Genomic DNA, 10,443 nt, shown 5'->3' on the forward strand with positions numbered 1-10,443 from the left:
CAGTACTCTACTCCAAAAAAATTCTTGTCAGTGTAAACTACTGAGCAACGATGTCTTCCACCAACAGAGGCTACAACACTTCCCACATGTGCAATGCAATCAGCTGTCACTCCTGATCAATGTGTGTGTGTTTTATCATCTTAGAGCAGGGAAAAGCTTTAGAAGGTAATCAACTCCACTTGGTTCAGCAACCATGTGGAAAACAGATATTCCAACTCCTCTCGGTAGCTTAGAAGAAAATAATTGAGCACAAAGCCTGGTCACAGGCATTCATGTGAATGGTCCAGCTGCTGTAGCTAATCTATACTCTGACACATGTACAATGTACACGGACAAAGGGGAAACCTGCAGCCACAGAGCAAATCACACATGGAGAGATACACTTAATTGCAGGGTCAGTAAGAAGGAAAGCAACACACACGTACCTCCGTGTCACTGATCGTTTCTGAATTTGCTGCCATATTATCCCTTCAGCACCAGCGGTATTCCTTTAGTTTCGCCAGCGACAGAAACCAGTTAAAGGGCCTTGAAAAGCTCCTCAGACTGACTGTCACTTCTTTAGTTTCAGGGCACCCCACGTTACACAAGCACACCTATTTTCCCTGCCTCACCAATCAGGTGGCATCCAGATTTCGTTTCCAACCCCCCCTTACCCCAAACTTGGACTGGAAACGACTTCTTTAAAAAAGGTACACCTTCGATCCCTGCAACTCTGCATTTGGAGCATTTCAACAGCTCCACCCTGCTCTGGAGCGCTGGCCAATCTGCAGCTGATATGCAGATGAGCTGCAGCTGAATTGTCGGCAGCTCGTGTCTGAAGTGCCCCGTCCTCACTTCAGACAAGAGATGATGCTCTGTAGGGAGCTCAACAACATCTGCCCTGTCACCTTGCTTACGAGCCTGTCATGTCCTCATTCTTAAAGCCACACATGGGAGATCTCTACGCATAAATGATCGCGCACACACTAACAAAATCTTTTTCACTAACACGCATGTGCATGAATAAAGAGTGTAGGTGTGTCTCAGATGATTCAAAAATGACTGAAATTAACAAAGGTGGAGTAACATGAATCTATCAGATCAGGTCAAAAGGTCAATGTGGGGTCTGAGCATCAGACGAGGACAACAGCAGCATGCGTATAACTTTTAACAATGGCCGTCACATCCATCCCAGACCTCCCAGATGGCAGTGCCTGGGCCAGAGTGGCACAAGAGGAATCTGGGGTGTGTGTGTGTGTGTGTGGTAATGGTGGGGAGGAGAGGTGACTTGTGGCCTACATGCTACAAATAATCTTTTTATCTAATACACACTTTCTCTGTTCGCTCTCTCTCTCTCTCTCTCTCTCTCTCTCTCTCAATCTCTCTCTCACACACACACACACACACACACACACACACACACACTCTTAAGTGGGCCACAGAACAAAGCTTTTCCAGTAATCTCAACGGATCTCTGTGCTTTGCAAGTCTTATAATACTCACTCATTCTTAAGGAATTATTTGTTATTAAGTTATTGCTTTGGGGTTTTGTACAGAAGTGAAAGGGAAAGTCAACGCGTAAAAAGCCAAGCAGGAGTGGAAAAAAAGCACTATGACATTTGAGACACTGTGACAGTCACAGTGACTTACTATAGCCCGATACACAAACCACAAAGACAGATCTAGTTTGAAAAGCTGAGCTTGTGTGTGGGCCGGGATCTAATCTTCAGTATTTCAGTTTAACATGAGAAAGCAGGGAGGAGCAACAACAGAGGCAGAATTCAGCTGAGAATTCATTTTCTGCCTATGGGAAGAACTAAACGTAACATGATCCCAATCTTAATAGCTCTCACTGCAAGTGTGCCAACTTATACAACAGTAATAACTACCATAAGTACTAGACAGAGAGTCACATAAATAGTATCACGTCAATAGACACGCCAGTCTAACAAACCACACAGTAGGCAAATCTCACTTAAACCCGCTCTTAATGTGACACAAGTACAGAATTTATCCTGGATGAGCAATGGTGCAGAGCATAACGTAAACAAACAGACAGGAGATGTTACTTCCTGTAAGGAAAGACTGTGTCTGGGGAGATGACTTCAGGTCTGCTTTAATCCTCTCTGGCTGGCCCTCATCATGAGGGTGATTATCATGGACTGTCTGAAAGGGCTGACTGTGCCTAAGGGATGGATGGCTTTAGATATACAATCTCAAGCTGCATGCACACACACACACACACACACACACACACACACACACACAAACACGCATTAACTTATATGTTTACCTGCACGCACACGGGTGAGACACACACAGATATGAGGATCACATTGCCGGTCGTAATTAAAATGTCTCTTTGTCCCTTGTTTACACTGCGAGGTTGTCTGGCTCGGGTCCAGCAGGCCTGGAATGAGTTCCTTTATAAAAGCCACTGCACACAGACCAGCATCAGCAGCCAACATACACTAGTATTCAAAAATGTCTAGGAAACAAACCGGAGAGGAGTCTGATTTACTAATTGCAACTGCACAGAGCATGATTGCCTGTATTATACGGAGCTGTATAAGTACAAAATGACATTTACTTAATGCAGAGGATGCAGCATTGGCACCCTGCCCCCATGGGAACAGACAGTGGAGGGAGGGCAGTGCCACCTGCTGCCCATGACTGGAAACAGCTTGACTTTGCTTTAGATCAGCATAAAAGTATTTGGGTGTAATGCATAGTACTGTATGTGCATGTGTCAAAGGCCTCCTTCACAGCATATATATTGACTTTTAGTATCAGAAACGTACAGACATTAATAATAGCTCTGTAATTTAAGTGTCCCAGTAACAATGACTTTGATACAATATGGAGAATGCCAGGGCCCTGACACTTAAACAACTAAAGGAATGTAGCCATCATTAATTTTACAATTTACCCCTGTGCTTTTCCCACAGTGACAAGTCAAAATGTCTGCTATGAAAAGGCAGATTATTTATGATCTTAACATACAGTCACCAAAGCTCTAGTTGATCACAGAGATGAAATGGTATAACACAAAAAAAGACTGGGTGATATGGCTGACATTAGGTTAAGAATAACAGTATTTGTAGCATATCATAAATAGTCAAAATCAAATTTAAAATTATCTAATTGATATTTTATGTAACAAATACTGTGCCGTTAAAACATAAACAAAACCCTGGACTGAAGTTCCATTTCCAGCATATTCTGCAAGTTGTTATCTCTGACAGAGCATCATTACATGGCTCTCAGGCAAATACTGTACTTCATATGCTGGTTTTGTACTACAGGCAGATGCATACAATACACACCGGCTCTCACGAGGAGGACTTTTACCCCAAGCACAAACAGTCATGTGACTTTGTCTACAGCTGGGTGTTTAGTGAACACTCGAGAGGAAAATCCAGGAAAGAATGAAAACCTGTGTACTTAGAGGCAGACAGGAAATATGCAGAAATTATGAATTGGATTTGTATTTTCTCCATAGATGTCTGAGAAACTGGATGAAACCTCTTAACTGCACAGTAGCATACAGTAGATGCTGATGCCCTCTGAAACAGATATCCAGCACCTCTACGTGAACATAAATATTGTTCCACAATAGTGAGGAACGAGGAGATGCTGGATCTGCTGAACTTACACTTCCTACACTTCCTCCTCCATTCAATTAAGGCTCTTTATCTGACACAGAGAGATTCCTGTTGGAAAGCAGCTAAAGCATTTTCTCACTTTGTTTTTTCCCTCCCCTGAAAAAGGTGCCGTGGTGCAACAAAGGCTCATGTGGCTCTGGGGAAGGGGGGGGGGGTTTCCTCTGGACAACTCAAATAAAGGGAGTGCCTTTTCCAGATTAAAAGCAAGGAATTCCTTTGTTCATTTTTTATTTTATTCAAACCGCATATTACAGTCAAAACTCACCCTAAAGGTTAGAGTTTGGGAGGGATGTAGCTGGTAACAACAGCGTGTTCATGGGAAGCCAGATTTATGTGTTGGGTGATTCAGACGCCGTCACCTGTGGCTTGTCCAGCCTTAATGTCCACTGACCCACCTGGCCCAGCTCTGCCTGCAGAGAGTATGATTTCCAGCTGGCCCAAAATCTGTCTCCAGCAGTTTTTATAGTTTTAGCTATTTTTTTGTTTTGTTTTACTGGTTACTGATGACAGTAACAAATGCAGAAAGAATCAGAGGGAAAATAGCAGAAAATAAGGCAATTATGGCCATATTCTAATTTTGGGATGTTTGCACGGTTCTGTTTGTAATCTTTTCAGTTTGAGAAGTCTGAACTGCATCATTAGCAGAAGTACAGCTGGTATAAGCTGACCTGGGTAAATTAAGAAAGAAATGTTTAAAACATCAAGCAGATTTAGGGCTTATCGAAATCAGCTTCACGCATGCACTCACACACAAGGTGCTGAAATTACACTGCAGCAGCCACAACAAAGGGTCTGGTTTCCCTTGAATTCCGGTGTTGAATTTTGTTCCACCACTTTTGGCAGAGACATGGACATTTTAACGAATTGTACGGTTTAGTCTGAGCCATTATTCAAAACAAGAACCAGGAATTATTATTGTCTATTGATTTCCACTGAATTCCAGATAGCTGAACAAACTGCTGCTGAATCACAAAGAGCCCACAGAACAAACTGCACGACTTGGATCCAGTCTAGAAAGGTGGCATTAAAATGTACTTAAACTGGTACCCAAACAGAGCGGAGAAAACCCTACAACACCTGTGAGACAAAAGGCGACAGCAGACCAAACAAAATCGGCATCTGCTAGGTGAACTCTGTTTGCCCTGGTCAAAGGAAGTCAGTGGGTTGCTGTGTGGCCTCGCTTCTGCACTGAATTCCAGGCTCCCACATTACATGAACACAAAACCACCTTGTGTGATTGTTGGCTCCTGCTGGGCCTTATCACAATGCTACTGAAGAGGGTGAAGTCTGAGCCAAAGATATGCTGAAACAGTGCTGGCATTGTGTCTTGAACCGATTCAATAAGAGAAATTACATCAGCGTCTGGACTGGGTTTCCTGTCTTGCCAAAGGTGCCAATCTAGGGGAAACAACCACAAAGTAGCTAAACTATTCTGAGATTCATTACTTTTGCAACAGTAGATTAAGAAACCGGAGTCGGGAGTCCCCAGGGCAGGCAATGCTGGAGGTTGACTGTTCATTACATCATGTGAAATATGCATAAAAAAAGTTTGAATAAAGAGTAAGTTTGCACTACAGGCAAAACACATGCCTGGGAGATAATCTGTGAAGTTTAACAACTTGCAGCTTTACCACTACACTAACATTATCGGTCCGACTTTGGCTTGACCTCCCAAAGCTTTGTTGAATGTCTTAAAAAGGAAACATGTTCTTTTGTTGACAGAATTTTACCCCAAATGAATCTTAGAGCCATGTAACAGTTTAAGCAGGATTTAATGTGGAACCCAAACCAGCAGCTATGCGCGCACTTTTGTTTTGTTGTTTCGCAGTATCTATGTAACCTGTAAAGTAAGGTGACAACAGGAAGACTGTCCGCTAATCACAGTAGTGGTGGTTCAATGCCCAACTTCTACTGTCCGCATGGCAAAGTGTCCTTGAGCAAGACATTGAACCCCAAGTTGCTCCCGATGGTTAGGCCAGTGTCTTGCACTTTAGCTCGCTGCCATCAATGTGTGTGAATTAAGCAAATTGTAAAGAGCTTTATACATGCAGGTTTAAGATTTCTCATGTGTAGATGAGAAACTGCACAGTGTCTTTAGATAAAACAATAAACTTATACTGTGTCCTTCAATGCCGCAGGCCATTCCATTAACACAAGTGTTTGATTAACAAGTGTCAATTGAGCTTAGTGTGGACAGCCACTGTTTTTAAATGCAACATACTACAAGATAGACCTGGAATGACATTTTTCTGTTCAAATCTAGTTGGATTTAGCTAAACAACAAGATCTCTGATAATCTCAGAGATCAGTAGGAAAGAGAGTAGTCTTTGGAAATGAAACATCAACATGTAAGGATCACAGGTCAGTTGCATGGTGGTAATGTAATCTGTATGTAATTCTATCTTCTGAAAGATGGGAGACGGTAGGCTTATCTAGAATTACCGCCCCGCGGTTGTCTTTCTCCGCAAACCTGTTGCAATTTACGTCCATGTCTGTCTGTCTGCGGAATGGACAAGATGGAGGAAAGCCCTTACTGTGCTAGTTGTTGTTTATTTATCAACTCTTGAATCAGGGCCAAAAAAGTGACTGTCAAGGCCATTTTGAGGTCATAGTGACCTTTGACCTTTCAGTCAAAGGTGTCACAAATTAATTGTTGGACCAGCTGTAAAATTCAATTCTGGGGGGAAGAATTTACAATGTCAGATTACTGTACTTTACATGTCTGGTACCAGATGTTTCTCAGGTAATATACTGACAAAAAACGTAACATGTTACATAATGTTACATATTCTGTTGTGTGTTAAACATTAATGTATATTTGAGCAGAATGTAACACACACACACACACTCTTAGAACAGCCATTACACAACCATTCTCACCGACACCACACAACAAAAAGTTTAACTTCAAATTAGAACAAGTCAAACATTAGAAAGTTTTAAATTCTTAAATACCTGTGTGTGCGAGGGAATATTCCTCTGTACCATTTTAGAAATCTCCTACATAGAGACGTTTTGGTCAGCAGACTTCCATAAATAAGGTTTGGGGTGACTAAAGAGATAAATATGCAACAGGTTAACATTTCTACCCCAAATAAACAAGATTGTGATGTTTCATCTGGATCCAATATTTGTCAAATGCAAAGCTGCTTTGGTTTCCCTGCCAACCCTCCTGGGCCGCCTGGGATCATCTCACTGGTGATCGCTCTGTTTATTTTGAACATCAACAGATTGTTATGCTCCTAACAGCATCATTGATTGACAAGTGGCAGCCCCCAAATTGAGCCTACTAGAACCTGTGATTGACACTCCAGACACCACCTGAAGGAATCCGTGTGTGCTCAGGATTATGAAGCTGTTAGCAAAATTACCAGGTTAGCAGTTCAAAAGTCTTTCCACACACATTGGGGATAAAGGCTGTTATAAAGGCTTGAGGAACATGTCTCTTACATCTGGGCTTCACCTGTGAATGAGCCAACTTGAGCCTGATTTCCCACAATGTGGCCTCAACAGTCATACATATGTAGCTAAGCAGTGGGTCTGTTCTTATGCCAGGTCAGCCTGATTATTGTGTTAAAAAAAGTTGCCATTTACATTTAGATCACTCTTTGACATGACAAACACAGAATTAATAGTAAATGGTTAAAAGATATGCATAAGCCTGTGACTTGTACCCTCAACAGATGGCGTTGGTGACGTCTGGGGTGGTGCCTGACTGGCCAGGGCTCCAACACGAAATACACATAATTGTTCCCTTCCTCCTTCTCTTTCCATCTGTTCTCCTCCTCCCGGATGTAATCCGTTTCTCTAATCTTGATGTCCAAACACACCAAGAGCCACAAAACATAAAAAAAAGCTTGGAAACACCAACACAAGTATACCACACCCACAAATGGGATGCCATGCCAACTGACTCATCTGCGATGCCAGTGACTTTAGTTCAAACATACGTTGCGCTAAATACTGTGCCATCACCATGCAACCCCTTCATGCGGGATTCACACTCCTGTGCGACATATTTGATTAACTTCTCTGCTTTACGGGCGCCTTATATAATGTACAGCTGGAATAAAACTATATGAACATCTGCATGCCAGGAGCAGTCCCATACAGATGAGAAAGACCAAGCACTCACTACTCTACATCGTTTTGACCTCAGTATCACTACCACTAAGAAAATATCAATCTCAAGACATGCATATTGCAGGTAGGGTTGATAAAGACAGACAGACAGTCATTTGCACATTACAAAAAGAACAGTTGCACATTAAAGACCCCTGACTGGTTTGGAGGACAGCTGGCTGGGAGAAACAAGGATTAATAATTGGTCAGAGCATGAGACTGTCAATATCATTGTCAAAAACAAAAGGCAGACTGATGAAAACATGACCGGTGTGTCAGCCTCTTCACATTATAAACCAGGAGAGGTTGTTTGTGACAGAAGGCTTGTGCCTTGTAGCCGAGCTTATCTCACTTCTCATCACAATGCAGATGACGCGCTACACTTACCATTCTGCAGAGATACACACAAACACGACCCAGTAGAGGACAGCGACCGACCGCAAGCTACTCCAGGTCTGTACGGACAAACCTTTTTGTGCCTCCAGCTCCAGCTGAGCTACACAGTGTTACAGCCAGACATTAATAACGTAGTGCTGCATACAGACACATGCTGCATCCCAGGCTTGCCTGTCTGTTGCTACTGCAAAGGAGCAGTGATAGTGGAAAAGACTTGCTTGAGAGAGAGAGACAGAAGAGGGAAGGAAAAGCTCTGTGTAGTAGATCAGACGTAGTGACAGACCTCAGGAAGAAAACAGGTGGCAGCTGGGATATCAAACAAACTGGACTCTAATGATCTTAATATTAAAGTATCAAAAAACAAACAAACAGAAGGCAACAGAAAACATGTTCTTACATGTAATTGTTTGGGATAAACCCTAATGTTGTGTTTGTTGGTCCTGGAAACCCTGGGCCCTCTTTTACAACTCAGAAAACATACATTTTGTTATCACCTTGATATTTCACGACTTTTCCTAATTTTATGAGACTTATAAACACAATTTAAACCCAAAATTTATTTTCTAATTGATCAAGAAACTGGTCTCAGAACCACAGTACACATTTTTATGGTTTATTGAAAACAAATAATAAAGTTTGCCGTGGTGGCAAGTTGAACTTAACTGCTGTGGTTTAAAAGCTGTGGAGAGGGCTGTCACCTCTGGTTTGTTTAGGTAACTCCTGCCCTGGCTAGAGTGTGTTTGGGTACATTCAGTGGGGCATGATAATATTTATTTAGGCTCTGCATAGCCTACTCCCTCGCTTACACATGAACAGAGCAGTAGCTAAGGGTGAGTTTGACAACCTTTGATGGTGTTAAAGTTAGCACTTCTGTGCGTTTAAGTTCAAATTTGTCACTCAACTTGTAGGTAAAACAAAGTGATGAGTGGGTTAGAACCTTTTTTTTTGGCGCTTGCCAAATACGTTTACGGCTGTGCTAAAATATTCACCGTCACTATTTTCACTGAGCTTTACTGTTCATTTACCTATGAACCAAAGGAAAAGAGGTACAAGTGCACAGTGAGTTACGAGAAGAGCAGTTCTGCAGATTTCTGGAGGGAGGTGCATGATGCTTGACTCCAGATGAAGGAGTGTGACATTATGTATAGCACATGGTAAGCGTCACCGGCACTCACACCTCAAGTGAACGAGGTGTCAAAAGAGCGTCAAAAAGGAAATGGCACAGACTCAGTGAGACACCTGGCATCCTGCAGGGTCTCACACAGAGTGATGTTCAAACCCAGAACCCAGGGCGACTAATGGAATTAAATTATAAGCTTCTCATGATAAATATAGAGTTAATTTCTGTCAGTACTTTGCTAAAACAAAGATTAAAGTTTAAGTAGTTGCTCAACGAGACAGCCCATTAAAGTTGCCAACTTTTAATTTGGAAATACTGTGTTTCAACATCAACATTTTGATTTGACCTGAGGTAAATTTACTAAGAGGCTGTGTTATACTGGGAATTTTGCAGATGTGAAAACACTTGAGCAATAAATGTCAGACAGTCTTTTTTTTTTATATATATATATGCCTCCTGCCTGCCAACGGTAAGTTAATAACCGTCTATGCCATGTCTCTGTAGAAACAGTCAAAAGCAGAAAACAGTCTTAAAGTTGCCCTCTTTCTTAAAGTGAGTCATAGCACATCAGACAGGTCCTGTGTATGGTCGAGCACATCCAGTATTAAGTGTAGTAAAGGTAGGAAATTTGTCAGTATGGATGGTAAATGGTGAATGTGCAGAGTGTTGACATTAAAATCAATTTCTTCCTATAACGATGAAATATTTTTACCTGGTTGACAAGTGACATTTCAGCTGGCATATAGACAATGATAAATGATACAGAGTATCTCCAGGAGACATATTTTCAACTCATCTGGGACTGTAAGAAGCCTCTTTAAAAGGAGCGTCAGTCAGAAACAATCTGTTCTGTAAGTCAAGCTGAGCAGAGCGATGAACTCCACTGTTTTAAACAGCCTTGGGGTCTCCATTGGCTGCTGGGAACAGCAGGGACTGAGCCACCATGACACAACGTGACAGTGATGCGAAGAGAAGGAAGCGGGTGAAGGGCAAGTTCGGAGGAATTTACAACAGTGGCAGGAATATAGCAGTGAAAAAGCTTTGAGCAATGCAGAGACTGATGCACAGAGATCCAGAGATCAGAGGCCCAGAACCAGAATAACATCTCATAACTATCCACGAGGGTTGTTTTTTTCTGTCTTTTGCTTCGTTCTCTCGCAG

The 10,443-nt window shown here is 42.1% G+C and overlaps 1 protein-coding gene across 1 annotated transcript in view; it reads right to left on the reverse strand.

The window, feature by feature from the left end:
• sept4b (septin 4b) overlaps window positions 1–6,667 on the reverse strand; it is a 23,430-nt gene extending 16,763 nt beyond the window's left edge. Inside the window, exon 1 of the mRNA XM_046074557.1 lies at window positions 6,600–6,667. Within this exon, the coding sequence (XP_045930513.1) occupies window positions 6,600–6,632 (33 nt within the window). The 5' untranslated portion in view covers window positions 6,633–6,667. The remainder of the gene's footprint in view (window positions 1–6,599) is intronic.
• Window positions 6,668–10,443: the final 3,776 nt, after the last annotated feature.

Source organism: Micropterus dolomieu, linkage group LG17 (genome assembly GCF_021292245.1).
Source record: "Micropterus dolomieu isolate WLL.071019.BEF.003 ecotype Adirondacks linkage group LG17, ASM2129224v1, whole genome shotgun sequence".
In the NCBI taxonomy this organism is placed as follows: domain Eukaryota; kingdom Metazoa; phylum Chordata; class Actinopteri; order Centrarchiformes; family Centrarchidae; genus Micropterus; species Micropterus dolomieu.